Raw genomic sequence first — 21,930 nt, 5'->3', positions numbered from 1 at the left:
TCTGTATTAGCACTTTCCTCACGCGACGGGCGAATCACTTTCCTCACAGAGCGACTCACTTTCCTCACGCGGCAGGCGAATCACTTTCCTCACTGAGCGAATCACTTTCCTCACAGAGCGACTCACTTTCCTCACGCGGCGGGCGAATCACTTTCCTCACTGAGCGAATCACTTTCCTCACAGAGCGAATCACTTTCCTCACAGAGCGACTCACTTTCCTCACGCGGCGGGCGAATCACTTTCCTCACTGAGCGAATCACTTTCCTCACAGAGCATCTTTCTTATATAATTATAAAAAAAATAAAGACTTTTCGGAGATATGCAGGATGCAATGCTACTCTATAGGTACTCAAGATTGACATGACACTGACTGAAACTGAGTGTTTCACCCCCCCTTTAAACAAAGCAAAGAATTTTAAAGCGAGAAGATTACATTACAAACATACATTTTAACATTTTAGTTAATGTCAGATCCTCCAGCTGGAGTGCCTATGAGTTCCTCCTGCCTCTTTTCATTTACATTTAAAAAAAAAAAAACTAAACATATTAATAGCCACACAAATGTGTTTCAGGCAACATGTGCCTTTATTATCTTCACTGCGTGTATATTTATAACAAAACAAAATATAAAACACAACCCTGCCTCTTTTCGTTTGCATGTAAAAAAAATATATATATATTACATATATTTATATATATATATATATATATATATATATATATATATATATATATATATATTGAATATGTTGTTATTATATAAAATATGAATTAATATGTGGTTTCCAATCTTTCATGTATTCATACTCTTGTGTAATTGACGCCCCATCCTAAATAAATCTGTCTCTTCCGTGATACCCTGAAAATTTTGAATAATCCGATCTAATATGATTTCCGACCTGTAAGGTTGCCAGAATAATAATCTTACACGGTGTGTTAATAGGCCAGAGGAGAACTGGCACCCCGACTGAGTCTGGTTTCTCCCAAGGTTTATTTTTCTCCATCATGCCCCGATGGAGTTTTGGTTCCTTGCCACTGTCGCCTTTGGCTTGGCTTGCTCAGTTGGGGACACTAAAAATATGATTAAAGTTATTCAACTTATTATACAAATAAAATATATGAATTAGGTCTTATTTAATTCTATAAACTATAATACTGATCTGCCAACATTGTCTCTATATGATAAATTAAAATAAGCTGATAACATCACTGTTTTCTCCAGTACGGCTGAACAGCCAAATCTAATTTTGTCGCAATATTATCCTGTTTGACACTGTGAAGCTGCTTTGACACAATCGTGATTGTAAAAGCGCTATATAAATAAAGTTGATTGATTGATTGATTGTTCAGGTAATATAGTGCATAGATATGATTATCTTCACTGTAATAAAATGAAATGACATAAAATGCAACCCAGTCTCTTTTTTTAAATGTCAGTTTTAAAAGAAATAAAGCAAAGTAAACTTTGAATTGGAACAGTCTTTGGGCAGCGAGTGATGACGATCCACGAGAACACAAGTCCAGACAAGAATGCATATTGAGAAACGACCTGTGTGTATATTAAAGACTACATTGCCCAAAATCCTTTGCCTGGACTCATTATAGCTTCATTTAGAACACCTTTGGATTGTTACTTTGTTTGCGCTTGCTTATTCAAGCAAGGTGTCTTCCCATGCATTCTTGTTGTAATCTTGCTTGAATGTTACAAATGCATTTCTGAGCTGTATTCTTGTCTTCTGCTAGTTAGTTGTATTTTACCGTTTGGATTCTCTTGATCTCAGTATGTTTGGACCTTTGCCTGCTTTTGACTACTCTTTGGATTACCCTTAATAACGACAGCATTTGGATCTTCAGCAAAGATTCAGATTAGTGTCCGCAACAGTTAGATGTTACATTTTTATGTTAAATCCACTATTGTTTAATATAGAATTGTTCAATAGTGTACAAAGCGTTTAATGCAATTAAATCCGAATCACTATGATTAAGGGAAAGTATATTAATGACAGTAAATAATTACTTGGTTATGCATTTCACCCAACACTGCCAACACTGCCAAAACCCATAACAAGTGTACGGCTTGAGTTCTACAGTAACCACACCAAAAACTTGAACAATAGAACAATAGTTCTAAATACCAAAATGAGAGATTCCACATCACATCAATGATTAGGGCAGGAACAAATTAAAATGATCATGAGAAAGAAAACAACCTGACCTTTACAGAGCCTGTCTCTAATGTCTGCAGCTCTCTGGGGTCTGTCTAGGGGACATGTCTAATTTCATAAACAGAGCTAGAGCTCATTAAAATTGACCCGTTTTTTCCAGAGAAACACACATATGAGATATCAACTTGTTGAATGAAGGCTGCTTTTGCAGACAGAATATTTTCAGCTGACCCATATTAAATGTCATTTGAGTGTGGAGCTAAGCTACAGCTTCAACATCCGTCCTTTGAATGTGGTAAAATGTCTGAGTTCTATCGATAGGGAACAATAACATATCTGAGCCATATTGTACATACATTCAGACTGTGACGGTATGGGATTTATTTTCTTACTGCGGTGAAGCAACATCACGTGGTTTGGCGTGTAACCACTACCACCACCCAAACCGTCTAAAGTGCTTTAAATAAATCACATACTAAAACTAAAGGACCCACTTTATGTTAGGTGACAATCGGATTTATTAAAAGACCGATTATCAGCACAACATGGCTGAAGCCCGGTTTATTAGTGTCGCGTGTTCACCAGCACTCTCCAAACGGGTGATGAGATTTACGAGCTATTCCTATCACGCTATATTAAAAAAAAGTTAAGTAAAAAATATAAAGTAGTTAGATTTATTGAAGTAGAAAGTAAGCAACAGTCTCACACAGACACAGCATTGCAGTGCAGGTTTCTTTACGGAAAGAACTGAGAGGTTTTACAAGTGATGGCTGAGGAAAATTGGTCTATATGAATTAAAGTAGGAATGAATTCTATTAATGTATCTCTGAAGGGAAATGACTGCCTTGAGAAAAGAGTTGATATCATTTTCTCTTCTTCCCTCCGTGAAACAGTAGCTGAATCCGAAATCACTCCCTAAACTATTCCCTATTCTAGTCCACTAATACAGTTTACTTGAAGGACTGAATGAAAACAAGTGAGTGAATTAGGACAGCAGTTTTGAGTACATCAGTTGTACACTCGTTATTGGGGTGCATTGTGGGATTTAATGAGTGCACTCAATAATGTCCACTATGCTTTCGATACCACTACAATTGGCTGTCCCCTCAAATAATGCCCTTATTTGTATTATTTTTTCGGAGATATCGGATTCACTCAGAGTTTTATAAGCTCACCGCTGCTTTGTTTTCTGAGGTTACCAGGGGAACGGCTCTATTTCTCTTGTTCTATGAGCGCCACCTACTGACAGGGGGTTTTCATTGCTGATTTGTGTTTGTGAAACAGACCTCATTTTTATTTGCTGGTGTCATTTTTTTTTTTCAGTTAATACTAATAAGCTAATGTTCAAACCATAGATTGTACCAAAACTACACCCTTGAATTATTAGCTTTTATATTGCCACAAATTTTAGAAAATGATCTAACAAATATTTATTTTATATTCCAGCCACTTGCATAATGAATAATTAATTTTGAATTATATTTATTCTGAAATGTGATAAATCTTAAACCAACATATTTAAATCATATTCAGAAATTTTTAATGATGTCAAAAATAATCTGAAAGAAAAAAATCTGTCAACCAATTTTAGAATCAATGCACTGTATTTATTTGTTTATTACAGTTGTGTTTATCAATCTGTTAATACTATGTTATTTCATTGTGAAATGTTTTGTAATGCACTTATTGTGCACTGGCATGTTTGAAAAAACAAAATACATTGCCAAAATCGCAAATAAAATCATAATTGCAATATTCAAAAAAAAAAATCTCAATATGATTATTCTGTCCATATTGCACCATCCTATTCAGAAGGCCTTTATTAACCCTTTATTAACTTTATTTTTTATATATAACTCAGATTGTGTGACTGAAGAATGTCATACACACATAGGATGACTTGGGGGTGAGTGAATCATGGGCTAATTTAAATTTTGGGGTGAACTAACCCTTTAAATGGAAGGAAAGAAATCTCATAAGGTTTCATAAAAATATCTTTATTTGTGTTTGGAAGTTAAACGAAACCACATGAGGGTGAGTACATGACAAAATTAAAATGTTGGGGTGAATTATACCTTATAAATACAAAAGCTGAGCTTTGGTTAAAACCACTCTATATCGCAAATCATATTATGATAGCCATAGTGAACTGTGTGTCACAGAGTGAACTGTCTCTGTGAAATTGAAATCAAATCCAAGAGATGTTTACTGTCATTCTCTCTTAATTATAATTAAGTGGGTGTTCATTATCATCAGGAGTTGGACATTTTTAACACATCTTGCTTCATGCAAACAAGCAATGATGCAACAACATCCTCCAATGGGCCCTAGCATATGCGCTACTGTTCAAAAGTTTGGGCCATCAACTGTCAGCAAAAGTGCATTACATGGATCAAAAGTGACAGGTAAGACTTTTATCATTTCTATTTCAAATAAATTATGTCCTTTTAAACTTGTCAACATCCACCAAATATTACAGCATTGATAGGAAATCATTCTTGAGCACCAAATCATCAGCACATGAGAATGATTTGAGGGATCGTGTGACATTTGACAGTAAAGCTGAATTTTCAGCAGTTATCACTCCAGTCTCCAAAGAAATAAATTGAACTTTGAGCAGCACAGCACAGACAGTTTCATCAGCTTGGACCAGTATTAGACAGCGCAGCAGAAGCTCAGAACAGGTTTACTTACAGGTCAATCTTGATCACACAACACTGTTACTACACAGCGCTGAAGATCCAGTGAGAAGCAATCAAACTGCGCTGCAGAATTCTCTATTAAGCATAGATACCATATCAAACAGCGCTGACGTGCAAACCAGGAGAACCACTGTGCCAAGAACAAAGTTATAGAAGGTTTTTCAACTGTAACCATGGCATTGTGGCAGAAATAGTTTAATGTTTTTACATTATTAATTTTAGGGCTCATACAACCTATTGTCTTTAAAGTGCTTCACATTTTTCCCAACACTTCAAAGCTCTAAATATTATCCTATTTAAATTATATTTTTAATGGAAAATAATAATAGTATTTTTTATTATTTTTTGCCACCACCATCTGTAGAACTTAATGCCATCGTGTTACCGCTCTTAAATGTTAGCCTGGAGCCTTGTATTTCAAACCTTGAGTAACAAACACAAGCTATACCTTCGAATGAATTCAACTATAAGTCCTTGTCGAGATTGATTAAATGTTTAGAGGTAGCTTGCGCTCATCTGTTGTGATAAACACAGTCTCTGTCTCTTGGGCAGGACTGATGAGACAATCCCGTAGCTCTGCAGGGGCCATCTGTCACAAGATGCCCCAGGCTGCAGGGCTTTCCTATAAAGACTTCCTCTAGCTTTGCATGATTTACACATGGGAAAAACTCTGCCTCATCTGATTTTTGAGGGGTGGAGTGGGAAAGAGGGAGATGAGAAGAAAACAAGTTCTTGCTTCCCTATTTCTATCAGAAATAAACACTCGGGGAGAAATAAAACAGCCACGTAATTCTTGGGTATACATCGAGGTCACTTAAGGACTGGTCTTCATCTATCCGACACACTTGACTGCTGGACAAATAAAGAACAGTTTGATGAAAATGTAGACCCAATAATGATTAGTCAAGATTCTCCTTGTAAAAAGGTATATGGCAGGTTGATCACATCGTGCAAGTCTTTTTAATTCACATATACTGTACTTCATACAATTACTGTTTATGCTTTTTTAGCTAAACAGTAATTTTCCACTGAGAGCTTGTTTCTGTCCCCCCTCCAACCTGCTAAAGACTCATGGACTCCAGCAGCCGTGTGGATGTCCCTCGAGTCGCATTGCTCTACTGCACCATGTGCAGATGCCCTGACAGTCGCCCAGTTTCTCTGTGGACCACTCGGCTTATGTAACGTGTTAGGACGGGAAGCTAAAAACTCTTTTATCTTTCCCCTGAATCAGCACAGAGCATGCTCACGCGCACTGCCTCTCTCGCTCCGTTTCGGCTCTCTTTTCCACCTTTTCTCACTGATGTACAGCAACACCTGAGAGGTCCTCGTGGCCATTCCCCAGACATTTCAGCAAAGTTCGGTTGCCTGGGTCTTACGTGACCTCTCTTCTGAGGTCTGCAAATAAATCCTGTGGGAAAACGTGGGCTGAAAATGTCTCTCAGACCAACACGATCACATGGTAATGTGTATAAATAGCACGAGTGTGCAATCACGTTGAATGGGTACGCCAAAATGAGTTTTGGTTTGTCTATGGGACGCAGTTTTTCGCATGCATATGATGCACATGCAGATGATCGCACTTTATGGTGTGTATATGACACGCTCTTGGGTAGGATGGGGGTGGTGGGGTGGGTGGTTCACATGTATAATACGCCATAAAGTGCATATCATATGCACGCGAAAAACTGCGTTCCATAGGCACGGCAAAATGAGTATACCTTCCACGAGATTGCACGCATTTTCGTGAGATCAGGCTCCTCAGATATAGAGCCATTCTCTTCCTGTGTAAGGTAACTAAAAAATTCTTTATTTATACTGCAGTGACATAGATTAAGCAATTATTGATTCGGCCTATCCTATCTGATTTTATAATTAGATTGGTTTTACAGACATGCTATAAAGGGATGACAATTAAATGTAAAATGATAAACAATGAAGTTATAATTTCTATAATGTGAAATAAAAAGGACAAGAGAGCTGTGCAAATTCCTCTTTTTTTTAGGTTTGCATTTCTTTAAATATAAAGAAAAGTTATTATACAATCAAGGTTTCCTGTTTGGTGAAAACATGGTCGGACACACAGTGGGGCAAATTTGTCTACTCTCATTGAAAAGAAGCCCAGAATATAAGTGCAGCACCTAAAACAGCCACATCCTCACCTCCAAATGTGGGACTGGGCCCTCAATAATACATGACGTGTAGTATAAACATGGTGGGGAGCTACACAAAGCATTACAGGTAAAGGTAAATATTTTATAACCTTGCTCTTCGGAATAGGCACCAGAATGTATTCATTTCTTCTGAAAATAAACAGCAGGCTGAGATTGTTGGATGGATGAGGTGAATGATCTGTTATACAGCACATGGTCATGTCCATATCATATCTTAATAAAGTGGATATAATATGTAAAAACAAATGAATTACAAATAAATTCAAGATGACATTAAATCATATTCATTTGTAATTTTTATCACAATTAATCTGTTGGCACGATTTATCCCTGTGCATGAGTCTGAAATCATCAAGCTTGACTTTGTTAACTCTCACTATATAGACAACAGTAAACAAATGTTATGAATGTTAACCAATTATACCTTTTTAATATAATATTATTATTATCTTTTGAAATGTCTGGGTTTACCATCAGTACCCTTTCTCTGTATTGATAGACATGCTTAAGCAACAGTCACATAGTAATTCCTTTATAACAACAAATGCACACATAACGGATGTTTCCATTTTTCTCTTCTAACATGACAAGCAGTCAGAGCTCCAGACTGCGACCAAATGGTCGCATTTTGCAACCTTTTTTTCCTGCGGATGCGACTGAATTTTGCTAGCAGTCACACTGGTGCCACCACCACGGTGCCCAACTGATAAGAGCTGCCATTTCTGTGAGAAACATCAAACGGCAAACGAAACAAGAGCGGAAGGGAATCGTGCAACTCGTTTGAACTGCGCTGCGCTGTGTGGACCGTTCATCAGCTCGGAGCAATAATAGACAGCACAGCACGAGCTCATACACGGCCCGTTCTCGTGACACCGTAACTACACAGTGCTGGGAGATCCAGTGAGAAAGCTGAATTCACCATTGTATTAATAACATCGCTACAGATATTAGATCAAACAGTGCTGACATGGAAACCAGGAGAAACATTCAGGGGTTTCAGTCCACAAATCATAAACATTCACCATGGATTTGATGTAGTAACACCACATGGTATTGTGAAAGAAATCGAAAGTCGAATGTTACAATTTATTTTTTTACATTATTCATCTCAGGGTTTGTACAACCTTTTGAGAGTGAAATTTAAGGGTTTTCAAGTGCTTCACACATTTTCCAGCACTTAAAAGCTCTAAATATTATCTAATTTTAATATTATTTTAATGTGATGATTTGTAAAACTAAAAGTTTAAAGGGGTAGGCCACTTTGTGGCAAACAAGCACTTTTATTTTAAAAAGACATGAAAATACCACTATAACTAGTAGGTGGTGGCATATGAGCACTTATTGACTTATTAGGCTTAACACTTCTTAATATATGGAAAAAAGTAGGAAGTCACAAAGTCTCATGAAAAACTTTTCTTCAGATTGTGACTGAATTACACAGAAAATATGTAAAGAGTGCTCCTTTTACTTCAGTATGATACTATAAAAGAACAGTAGTACATTTAATATGAGTAGAATATAAAAAAAATCCCTATAAAAGTATTTTTATGCACATTACTGTTGTTAATACGAGTTAATATCATCTGCACAGTTTAGTGCTTAACTGTTAAATTTCCAATAAACATGTAATGTTATTAGTAACTGCACTTGTTAACAAAACAAATGCTAAACAAGAGTAAGTTTATGATTAAATGAACTTTATGGTTAACTTACGTCCAGCCCCACCAAATCAGGTGCTGGCGCCACCAAATGTAGAACTTGGTAGCACCGGTGCCACTGCTCCTAAATGTTAGCCTGGAGCCCTGAGCAGGCAGATGTATTAAATTAAACAAAATATTACCATACCCTTAGTTTTTTTCCTGATATACTTTGTTAAATTGTTTTAAAAATTTAAACATTGTTAATTGGTGATCTTTAACTGTAAAATAATATTGGTAATGTTTTGTGGTATTAGTTATATTGTCTCTCTTAAAAATGCTCCATACGGTTTGATGAAATTACAGAAATCGGTTAGCCTGACAAGCCAGACCCACATCAAGATGTTTGGTCTGGAAACTCACCATTGACAGAACTCAATACGAGGGGCGGGATAAACGGCTGTTTTTTTTAACTCCCTCTGCACGTGATTGGTTAGCGCTACAATCAACAAGAGCAAAGTGAAGCGGAGCTTGTTGATAGATTAAACTTTCGCTGTATCCGGTCGGCAAAACTCAGAAAACCCTTTTTAAGAATGACTTCAGTGCCGTTCTTTGTTCTTTTCTCAGAGAAAAGCTTAACTCCAAGTGTTCCAGATTCACAGTCAAAGCTGATTCGAAAGACCGCCGTTCGCAGCTTCATGTTAAGCCCCGCCCACGGACTCTATACACGATGTGATTGGCCTGACCAGAGTTTGGTTTTTACAGCTCAGACGTGAATTAAGAGTTGCTAGACAATACTCGCGGCAGATTAGATCTGCTGCCGCTAGGGTGTGTCTAGATTTCTATCGGTATGATATCATAAAAATCGGTATGATATCATAAAAATGTCACGGTGGTCATAACTCTCAACCCCATTATTTTAGGTCTTTATTTCCATGCTGTTACATATCTGGTTCAGTTTCTTGTCATTTCTTGTAAAAAATGTAAGTGCCTGAACTTAACCAAAGCATATTTAAGTATTGTATACTCTTTTTTAGAAATTACAACATAGGCATTTTTTTAAGTGAGTTGCCCAACAGTAGAACTAAATGTTTATCATTCTCAAACACAGGTGCAACTAATACACTATAATAATATTAATAAATATTAATCAATAAGAAAAGTCGTCCATGGTGTATGTGCACATTTTTACACTGGGGATAAAAAGAAAAACACGAAGCTAATTTTGAAAATACATTTTACACATGATCAGAGCACTATTAAGAATGTTAATATTTCAAAGACAATTTTAGCCTTCTTAGCCTCAGTGTCTCTTAGAGCACTTTAAATCCAAGCCTGAGTCTAATTAGCATTTTAAATGTGACTTAAGTTCACCCAAAAAGTTATTTTAGGATGTGTTGACTGTAACTATGCATGACAGCATCTAACAGTGCTGCATGTTCAGCAGAGCTAAGAGGAGAAAAAAGACAGACTGAAGTAGCGTTTGCACGTCCTATCCAGACTGAGGGTTCTGAACGTCCATTTGTTTGGAGTCTTCGTTATCATAATGTCACTAACGTTCAATGACCAGGATGCTTTATCATTCGTTTACAGCGGTCAAAAATCACAAAGCACCGCATTTCTCTCCTCAAAGATCTATTATTCACTACATGCACTGAGCAACTGTTCAACAAAACTGCTTTAGCTTTCCCCTCCAGTGCCTCTAATTCCATTAAACTCATTACAATAAGTGAGCCGCACCGGTCTTCAGCATGCAGAAGCCATAAAGCAATGATTGGGGTAATAATCCGAGCCTTTACTGGGACATTTTAGCGAGTGTTTGAAGAAGCACCATTCGCGATGCATCGGTCATTGGGCATAGCTAAAGGATATGTTTGCATGCATATAAAGGAAGGCATTAAACATGTCTCGCTCTCTTCATTTTGGCAGACTGGGCAAGCTCATTAGTGGAGAAATAGCTGCCAGCTGGGTTTTCCTTTGGGAGTTGGCTTCCTTATACCAAGTTCTCAGGCACAAAAAAAAAGTGGCAATGTGTAACAAACAAATTCACCAAGTGAAATGATTCCAAAACAGAAAGCTTATTACAAGTCCCCGTCTGATAGCCAGCAGGGGATGTTCCACAGCTTTCATAAATAAAAGATTCATTTCCAGAAGACTGGAATGTTTTAACATTAACAGCTTGGATTCCACCTCCACTTAGTTTACTGGAACATCTGAATAGTATCAATTTAATGAGAGTAGCTTCGGGATGACATTAACCAGGCCAAATATAGTCCAGTGATGGTTACCACATGGATTCAGTTTTTTGGTGTGAAGCAATCAGTTCTGGTCTTGGATGCCATATGGTCAACAATTAATGCGATAATTTCTTCCCCTTTTGGTCATGGGTAGCCTGACTTCGTCATAATCAGATTCTATTCAGAATATGAGTCTGATACTGCTCCATTGGGCTGTGATTATGGGGCGTGTTTCAACTGAACCAGGAAAGAAAATGCCTCTGCACTCAACTGGGAGTGACGCAAAGTTGTCAACAGAACTCAACCGCACACACGCTGGAAGAAGTAGAAGAAGAAAATGAGTGTCAACGATCTTTGTCAGTTTTTTAGAATTTAAGGATACACGGAGTACTTACCAACACGATTATCCTTTTTGAGAGAAATCGTGAAGGTGAATGCATATCCAGTTGTTAAGGCTGACGTCACGTGGCAGCGCTTCCGGGTCCAAGCGCTCTATTTTATACCACAAAGAAAAACCACAAACGGTGCTAATATACACACACAATGTGGTGTAATGCTACAAAAAAGTTATAATAATAACCTTTTTCTCCATACCAAAGTTTCAGATGGCCAGACAGTGATTCATCTTTTATAAATCATGGCTATCAAAATCCAGTTTTCTGTATTTTGCGTACGTGAGTTTTTGTTGTAGGTGGCTATTGTAGATGGCTATTTTAGATGGCTATATAAAAAAATAAATATAAAAAAATTGTGTACTGTGCTAATTAATTGAGACTTCTTACAGCTCTTACAGGTTGTTGGCCTTGTTTGTTTCGTTGCTTCTATTGCTCTCCCCTTTTTTGTAAGTCGCTTTGGATAAAAGCGTCTGCTAAATGATTAAATGTAAAATGTAAAATAAATCGTTAAAATATTAATGTCTGTAACGCTGTGACCATAGAGAATGTTGTGTAGACTGTAAGTATTTAAATTTTGTAACTTTTTTAAATGTTTGATGTTTAATATGAAAAAATAGCGCTCATAAACGGGCATCGATGGCATTCTCAAGTGAAAAGAGTTGAGGCTTGGACCCAGAAACGGCATTCCTTACATCACGACTTAACAGGCGGATATGAACAAGTTCTACATTTAGGATTAGAACAAATTCAACCCAATCGCTCTTTAGTGACGTGGATTATTACGTTACATTATCTGTCCATCTTCGTATAAAGCCCACCCTGACAATTTGATTTGTCCGAACAGCTTTGGTTCGAGCACAGTTGCTCCACAACAAATCAAGTCCAGACCGAACTTCATGACCTCACATGTGGGTGGGGCTAAATTCAGCTGGCATCCAGGCTAGGTCATGGAAATAACCAGGTTATCACTTGCATAAGACTCTCGTCAGTCAACGTTTAAGTGAGCATTATATATTTTATGAATGATATCAGTTGGTGACCATTCTAAGAATGGAATCATCAACATTTAAACAGTTCTTTGTTTAAAGTAATGAATTTCCCCACCTTGTTAAAAGTTATCTTCATCTTCATTACAGTAGTGAATATCATATCAGATGGACGAGACACCTCAACATTTGTAAAAGGAAGAACGATGACTTTACGTTATGTTTTTTTTAAGTTTTATTATGTGTGTGCGGCAGCCGCCTGTGAGGAGGCTGCGGTTTTTACATTCATTTTAGTGTTTATTTCTTTAATGAAGTGTTAAATGTTGGAAACTGTAAATGATTCAACAGTGTTTTCATTAACAACATCTATTTCAAAGCAGTTAAGATAACGACCTAAATGTTAATACAATTATAATTAGCTCAAGAATATACAAATAGCACTTAATTTAAGCTGTCATGCTAGTAATAAGCCAGAGAATTTGTAGCTTTTTAACAGTATCCAAGAGTCTGAAGTGGATGCTTGTCAACAAAAAGATATCAGGAAATAATATACACGCTTCACAACTTATTCAGAGAAATAAGTATTTAAATATGGATTTAAAGACATGAAGCTTTATTTCCAAGTGGTTACACTGTTACTCTGAGCAAGATGATGCACGGTCAACCTTGGAATTTAATACAATATAGTGCAATATAATAAAAGGGTATGTATTGTAATCAATTTCTGCTAATAATATGTTTATGCTTAACATTTTCTGCCAAAAACAATTTATTATGTATATAAAGAAGTCTAGTTTGTGTTAGGTCAGTTACCCGTGTCGCCAGTGTGCCCATAGGTGGAGCTGGTGTAAGGCTGGGCAAGGCTTAGCTTTTCCCTGGTAACAGACTTGAGACTAGCATAGAATTTTCTCACTCAACCTACTGACTGCTTAGAAAAGCTGCCAATAACTATTGGTCTAGGATGAGTTTTCTCCATATTAATAGCATATAGGTGAAAGAGATAGGGCTTGTGCTCATCAAAGGTTTCTATTTACAATGTGTTTTTGCAGCGGTGAGTATGGCTGATGTTATCCACTCCAGTCAGCAAGAATGAATCATCTAATGATTTATTATAAACCTGATCCAACTCGCTATTGCAAATAGTTGTTAATCTTTAGTGTATTTTACAATAAGCACCCAAAGACTAGAACAATTAAAACAAATAGAAGGAGAAGGAGAAATGTTTGGATTCTTTAACAACTGTAGCAGTAAATTGTAATAATAAATGGTCAAAAGTTTCAGTACAGTTTCTGTACTAATGCAAATAAAACTCCACTGATAGCTCAGTGGCTCTTGTGTCTAACTTTTTATTATGGCCAGTCTTGATATCATATGGGATTTTATTACATTGTCAGGTTTTCACAAAATGAGATGTAGCCAAAAATGTTTAGTTAACACTACAGCTTGTGAAAAAATAGACCCAAAAAAAAAAAAAATGTTAAAGCTACTGCAGAAAGTGATATAGTGGTAACATATATTAAAATGTCAATTTTGTTCCATTAAACAATGCTGTGAAACCAACCTGACAGCTTTTATGAATACCTAAAAGAAAAAATAAATATGATACATCATAATGCAAAATAATGATAAATCTGTTAAATGGCAGTAAAGCTCTGGGTGTATCAAAGAGAGTCTGGGAGCCTCTTTCCTTTTTTTTTTTTTTTTGCTTTGTGAGTGATTCCGGCTGTCTGAGACCATTTCCCTGTCTGCAGATGATTTGACAGGCCTCTCAGTTTTCCCTTGACAGCATGTCACTGGGACCGAACCAAAAGAGCAGCTTAAGGCTGGCACACCACGCAATGCCTTCTACTGCGCCATCAGTGCAAAACGCATTAGGGCTGCTGCGATAAACGCAATATTGTAATATGACAAGAGGAATGCAAGCAACCGCGACAAGCGCAATGTTCATGTGTTTTTTTTTTTCCATAAGGCTATATCCTTTTTGTTTTACACATCACGCATGTGTATTGAATGTTAAATAAGCTAACAATAGTGAAGAATGTATTGATTTCCGCCAACTGGCACATTTTACTTAAGACTTTGTGACAACGGGGAAAAAATCTGTCATTGTTTTTCCTAATGTAGGAAGAGGACAACTCCAGTTAAAGTCCCTGTAAAGGCAATTCCGAGATTTGTTTCTAAACACATAAATGTTTATGTGCATTAGTTCCCTGTTCAATCGTGATTTACTGTCGGTACCATTAGTTACTACAGTCTACAACTTACAAAACAGCTTACAAAACAAAAATGACGATATCAAGGAGAGGTGGATTCATTTTGTGAACATATACCTTGATGGAGAGCTGAGATCACTACCAACATCTGCCTCTACACTGCAGTGACTTTACACTGGATAGTTTTACAAACTTTCATCAGAGAGAACTGGGATTCGCTAATAATCCGCTGCTGAATGCTGCACTGCCTTCCTCCTCCCTTCCCGCCGACATCTGATGCCATTGTGACCAATACGTGACCTGAGTGTTGTCTTCCGCAGCGGTACCTACCAGTCTGGCCTGAAATAGTACTAATAAATAGTAGTAATAGTAGTAATAAATAGTGTACCATAATGATTCAGGGTAAGACAAAAACACGGTTTAGAAAATGGATTCATGTTGTACATTCTCATTATAAAAATTTTGTAAATCTTGAACACAAAAAAAGTTACGGACAGCAGCTTTAAATATCCTGAGATGTCATTTAAAAATGTGGAAATGAGTGGAATGAAGTTAATAGAATGCTGCAAATTTAACCAATATAATTTTAAATAATAACTGCCGTAGTAACGGCTCATTTCACATGTTTATGTTATTTTTCTTCTTTTTGTTTTTTGAGCGGTGATGAAAATTATTATTGTAAATCGATCTGAAGCGATTTCTTCTTGAAAACTCAGAGATGTGGATTCGGATGGCAATTTAATCACCACACGACCTTGGTGTCTAACAACACTAGGTAATTTGGCCAGGAATTTTAAGGGAGAAAAACACTGAAATTGTGGATTCTGACGGGCAATAAAATCACAGACTAACCACTGTAAACCATGAAAAATACCTTATGACCCCCACTAGAGACAATTCATACATTTTAGACATGTTTCTGAGATCGATGACAAGTAAAATCAACAAAATAAATGAACACATTTGACATAAAATATCTAAAACTATTGAGTCTTACCTCTTGATGGCCTTGTAGCAAATTATGACAGTCAGGAGGAGGAAGACCACAGATGCACAGCTTACTGTCCCCAGTACTAAGATCTCCATCTCTCTCCTCCAGGGTATTATGGGGGATACAGTTGAGGGAGCCACTGGAAGAGAGACAAAGTGTTAAAAATAGGGATGAATTAAAAATATTGATTTCTCGATTATTATTAATGAAACCAAAATTTAAAGGGGTTATGAATTGAGAAATCAACTTTCCCTTGAGCTTTTGATATATAAAATATAATAATATTCTGTAAGTTTCAGAGCTAAAAAACTTCCTTGTTAGTCAAGGAAAAAGCTTTTATAGACACCAGGCCCAGAAAAACGATTGTGTGCACATCTTTATGTCAACGCGCGACGAAACACCGCCTCTACAGCACATCTAATTCAGTAGCCCTGCCCACCGACTGATTGGCTTGTGCTAGCCAGCAGCAATAAACATGCCGAAGAAGATAGCAAGATATTGCACTATTCCTGTTTGTGGAAGAACACAGTCACTGCATAAGCTTCATTCGGATCCTAATATTAGTAATGTGTGGATGAACTTTATTTTTAATTAAGTTCCAGCTGACATGGGGAAGACATTGTGTGTTCGCTTAATTTCACTTCACTTAAAGGTCCTGTTCTTCGCGATTCCATCTTTCAAACTTTAGTTATTGTGAAATGTTGCTGTTGGAGCATAAATAATACCTGTAAAATTATAAAGCGCAAAGTTCAATGCCAAGCGAGATATTTTATTTAACAGGAGTTCCCTTTCAAAGCCTACAGCGAACGGCCGGTTTGGACTACAGCAGGAAGTGCAGGGATGTGATGACGTCACTAGAACCGTTTGTTGACTAACCCTCCACCCACAAGTACACTCAAAATAGGGGGCGTGGTCTTGTTGCTCTCCCACGTGGAGAAGAGCGCGCATTCAGCGCTTGTATCTCCCCGTTAGGGTAAGAGGTGGGACCTTTCCGGGCAAAGTGCGCTAAGCTGCTGTCCAATCACAACACGGGAAGCGCTGGCCCAATCAGAACTCGTTACGTATTTCTAAAGGAGGGACTTCATAGAACAAGGAAATCATCAGGCCGTTTTTAGGACAGAGGAAACAGCGCTGTACAGATAAGTAAATTGTGTGAAAAATACTGTTTTTTTTACACGCGAAACATGAACTCATGTTATATTGCACACTGTAAACATAATCAAAGCTTCGAAAACACGCGAATAACGGGACCTTTAACTGTAAGTGGTGATGGTTTTAATTATTTACCTCGGACATGAGCGAGAGTGAGCTTGCAGTGTATTCGTGCATCCCGCTCGGACTTGGACTGCAGCGAATATGCTTAGTGTAAAAACGCACTTTTCTTTTGACCTGGAGTCTAATAAAAGTTTAACAGAAAATATGGAAGCTTGTAGGCAATAACTGCCCTTTTGGTTTAGAATAGTAATATAAATTTTAACTCTTTTATTTCCCTAATAATGTTTGCTGCTGTATCCTTTACGTCTATGAATTATCTAAATTTCTCCAATTACGGGCTACGCCACCGATTAAACAGAAAATGTGCTTAAAATGAGTTAATCGCGCGTTAATAAATTTAGTGCCCGCTTAATTAAATTTGCGTTAACACGTAATTAAGGTGTTAATTTTGACAGCCCTAATTTTTTACTTAACCTGTCTTCAATATTTATTGTTTTTTGTCATTATTAGTCATTATTATTATTATTATTATTATAAAATCTTTCTTAAGTGAAATTTAAATGCAAGTAGCCTACAAATCAGTTAATTTTAACCTTTATTATTATAGTGATGAATTTAATTGTATCGAATTGCAAGCTTGTGAATTGAAATCAAAACGATCAATGAAATTTGTGTCAATGCCCAAAACTATTTTAAATTTGCATTTAGAAGCTGTTGTTGTGCAGTACACTCCATTCAAGTGAAACCATCAGGCTCAGGCCATCGCTAAGCTTCAAAGACAAAACAAATCAATCAGAGACAGCAGGAACATTAGGAGTGGCCATATCAAGATGTGGTAAATGATTGCAGGATCCACTCCATGGTAAAGAAAAACCCCTTCACAACATCTAGAGAGTGAAGTATACTCTCCAGGAATCAGGCATGCCGTTGTCTACAATGTCTACAATCAAGAGAAGTCTTCACAAGAGTAAATACAGAGGGTTCACCACAAGGCGCAAACCATTCATCAGCTGCAAGAATGGAAAGACAAGATTAGACTTTGGCCAAAAAAACACATCTAAAAAAGCCCGACTAGAAAAGCATTCTTTGGACTAATGAACCTAAGATAAACCTGTTCTAGAATGATGGAAGCATGGAGAAGGCTTTGAACAGCTCATGATCCAAAAGCAATGTTTGACGGCATGAGCATGCACGGCTTCCAGTGGCACTGGGTCACTGTTGTTTATTGATGAAGTGACAGAAGAAAGAAGCTGCCGAATGAATTCTGAAGTGAATAGGGATACACAATATCTGCCAAGATTCATACAAAATGCAGCAAAGTTTATTGGACGTCATTTCTCAGAACAGATGGACAATGACCCAAAACACACTGCAAAAGCAACCCATGAGGTCTTGAAGGAAAATAAGTAGAACAATCTGCATTGGCCTTGTCACCTGATCTCAAACCAATCGAGTATGCATTTCACTTGCTGAAGACAAACCGAAAGGCAGAAAGGCCCACAAACCAACCACAACTGAAGACAGCTGCAGTAAAGGCTTGGCAAAGCAACACAAGGGAGGAAACACAGTCTTTGGTGATGTCCATGGGTTCTAGATTTCAGGCTTTGGGTCAGCAGTGTATCTTAGCCATTTTTCGATCACCCCACCCATCCCTATTGTAGAAAATAGTACTTTTACTATTATCACTCTCAAATTGGTCTCTCACACCAATACAGCTTGATGGCCCAATCACAAGGCTGCAGCATTCTGCTCTACTCCATTTATCATCCCATATCCGAGAGGCGCTTTATTTGGACCATTACACAGCCGTTTCATCCAGAAACATATTAGTGCTTCAGGCTGCTCTACCTTCCCCACCACTTTAAAGTTCAGATGAGTTTTCTCTGGTTGGGAACTGATAGTGGCACCCTGCTTTACTGAGCAGTTTTAATGGTACTTATAAAAATGCACAGGAGAAGGCTAATTAACAAGTTCATTGCCCTCATGAGCACACAGGGCTACTGCCTCTTCTCTCTCACTCTCCTTTCCTCTAGCTCTTCGTCTCCTGCTTTCCACCACTGCATACCTCCCTCTCTGCCTCTCTTTGACTTTGTCTTAATACTTTGAAAAATTAGCTTCAGACTCAGATTTATGTATTTGTTCTGAAACTAAGGATTTTGACAGTATTTGGGACCAACAGCCATATTTACTAGTAAGTGCGAGTCTTAAATAGAGATGTGCATATGAGTATTCAGGAACTTGGACATGACAGCGGGATATATATATATATATATATATATATATATATATATATATATATATATATATATATATATATATATATATATATATATATATATATATATATATTTGTTTTGATTTTTTTGTTTTTCTGATTGGTTATTGTTGCATTTTGGACAGTAGCTGAGGTCTAATTGGTTAGTGTTAGATAGCATGCCGTCCACATTGTCGAACTAAAGTAAAACTATGGTTTGAAGATAAAGTAAAACTATGGTTTGAATGCCAGAATCACTTTAATCATAAAAATACAGTTAAAGAGGGGGCATAGCACACACAGTTTCAGCAAATCTCACGTGAATCTTTAGTACCCATAGAATAGTATTGCATCCTTCATATCTCGAAAAGTCTTTAGTTTTATCATATTTATAAAAGACGTTGTACCACTTTGTTCCAAAGAACAGCTGGACTCATGGAGGCGTGCAGTGGGCAGAGCTAAAGAGAGAGCACAAGTGCACACAAATTACATTCATGGCATTATCCCTCCCTGGATAGCTTTCTATTCCCTTTACGTTTATGTCGTTTACATTATATGCACTTACAAGCCGATTGCCAACCAAACTAATTTCATGTAGTTTCACTCACCACCAGCAGTTTCGACTCATGACGGGGAACAAACAAACACACTTGCAGAATTCCGTTGCTTCTCCAGAAAAATCAGCTGTTTAAGTTATTTGCGAAGCTGAACAAGGTTATCTTTCCCTCATAATCAGGAACACACTTCTTTAGTGACATTGTTGTGGTTGTCACAACAATGAGCTCCATAACGCGAACAAAGTTTGTAGCTTTTGCTTGTGCGCAAGCACTCATCCCGGAAAAGTGCCCATAAAAGCAAGTCCACCTATTATGACCTCACACAGGATCTGGAAGGAGTGTACTTGGCACAGAACCAAAAGAACATCATACTTCCAGTACATTTATTTTTTCAATTCTGGCCATGTTTTGATCTAAACTATGATCAGTTCTGATCTATTATTCAATGATTCAATAACATTACATAGTGAAGCTATTCCATTTCAATGCTAACTATTGTTTTTCATTGCATGTTTTTCAATTTAAAAAAATATTTCTGCTTTTAGTCACTTTTTCAATTATTTGGTAGTCAGAAGTATGTGTGTGGGGCAGATTTTTATAAAGGTTTAAAGTTTTTTTTTTTTTTTGAAGGTTTAAAGGTTCAAAAGGTTCTTACCCCTAGCATCAAAACCAGCTTACCAACTAGGGCTGCCCCTAATAGTCAACTAAACGTTAGTCCACCAAAATTGTATTAGTCAGTTAGCAGAGAAAAAAAACTTGCACAGTCCGTGAGGGACAGATCAACGGTAGGTCCTTGTTGTTATTGCAGTACGCCGGGCAGGAAATCCAAACTTTCGCCTATCATCCATCACCTCAAATATAGCTTGTAATTTGAAACATGCAAGTAGTCGCTTACTCTAACTAAATGTGATAAATGTGAGCTAGTATAAGGCGCATATCCAAGTGTTTTTGCAGAGTTCGAAAGCTGAAGTATTAGTGTGCTTACTGCATGACATGGAGCGATGTCCGATCACTTGATAACAGTGGAAACAACCTAAAATACTTCATCTTTTTTGGTCATACAGATAAGAGTAAGACATCATTCGAAACTGTGTAAACTCACAATAACAAAAAGTTGTGTATTTAAAAAATGCACCTCCCACCCGATAATTGCAAAGAGCCTTGTGCTTTGTTACTTCTAAGAAACAAAGTCTCAGCTTTCAAAGCTGACAATAAATGGCATTCAAACAATAAATGGCATTTTAACACTCTTAAACATGGCGTGACAGATCGCTGTAGAGCTTCAGTACAAGCGGCAGCGCTGTCAGTTAAAGAACTATAAACCATAAAGGTATGTAAAAAGATACAGCAAAAAGTACAAAAATGTATAATGTCTCATGTAATTGCCCAATCCGTGTTTCAAACACAGAAAGACATCAATAAAACAATGTCACTTAATGTTGCATTTACCTCAAAAGTTAGCCAATGTTCACAGTTTGTTAGTTAGCTATAATTTAAATAAAAACTAGAGAAGAGCATATTTACTGTTCATTTTATGTTTGAATTTATGTGTAAATGAGTTTTATACAAATATTTTAGTTTTTATTTGAGTGTAATTTATATATCTTAAAATAAATAGCAGTTGAATATAATAGTTTGTTAAACTGAACATCTAATATAATAGTAATGTACCAAATGAGAGCATTCCCTCTAAAGTTTAGAGCTTTAGTTGGGAGAGATTTTTTTCCTTAAGAAAACCAAACTATTGGTATTGCCATATATCATTCTGAATAAATGGCTATTAGTGTCAGCAGAGAAATTTAGCATCGAACACCTTCTCTAGTTTAGAGTTCTTATGAGCTGAGCACAGTCTCCAGCACCAAAATCAGCATTATTTCAATGGAAGAGAGCAGAGCACGGGTACTGTGGCACTGTTACACAGGAGAAATACTACAAAACAGCGCTTTGTTATTCGTCCTTCTCTCAAACCTCCCATTAATTAAAGGGTTGTGAAGTATTAGCCAGCAGCTTTGGAGTATAAATCACTGAATAATTCTCCCTTGGGTTAAGAGCAATGAATCAGTAACTACAGATGGGCTTCCCTCTTGCTGTTTATCATCCTGATCGATGACCCCAAACGGGCGGAAAAACGCAAACACGTAACTGCGGAAATAATTCAGCAGAGCAGAAAGTAACTCTTATATTGATTACCAGTTCAGATTACTGATGAACTACGACATAGCTGGAAATCAAAATATATAATAGAGAAAGCAGAAAGACTCTGGGCAAGTGAACATGTCAAGTGTGGAGTGTGAAGATCACCTCAGTGACCTAAATATCAAAGTGGACTTGCCTATTTGTTAAAACAGCTACATAAAAATGTACACTGGTTGATTATAGAACTTTAATGCTAATACATTAAGACTCC

The 21,930-nt window shown here is 37.1% G+C and overlaps 1 protein-coding gene across 1 annotated transcript in view; it reads right to left on the bottom strand.

The window, feature by feature from the left end:
- Window positions 1–21,930, bottom strand: part of prima1 (proline rich membrane anchor 1) — a 55,256-nt gene that overhangs the window by 13,920 nt on the left and 19,406 nt on the right. Inside the window, exon 3 of the mRNA XM_067417446.1 lies at window positions 15,504–15,636. Within this exon, the coding sequence (XP_067273547.1) occupies window positions 15,504–15,636 (133 nt within the window). The remainder of the gene's footprint in view (window positions 1–15,503; window positions 15,637–21,930) is intronic.

The sequence above is a fragment of the Pseudorasbora parva genome, chromosome 15 (genome assembly GCF_024679245.1).
Source record: "Pseudorasbora parva isolate DD20220531a chromosome 15, ASM2467924v1, whole genome shotgun sequence".
Classification (NCBI taxonomy): domain Eukaryota; kingdom Metazoa; phylum Chordata; class Actinopteri; order Cypriniformes; family Gobionidae; genus Pseudorasbora; species Pseudorasbora parva.
The sequence above is the reverse complement of the archived record's forward strand: the minus strand, read 5'-3'. Positions and strand labels throughout refer to the sequence as shown.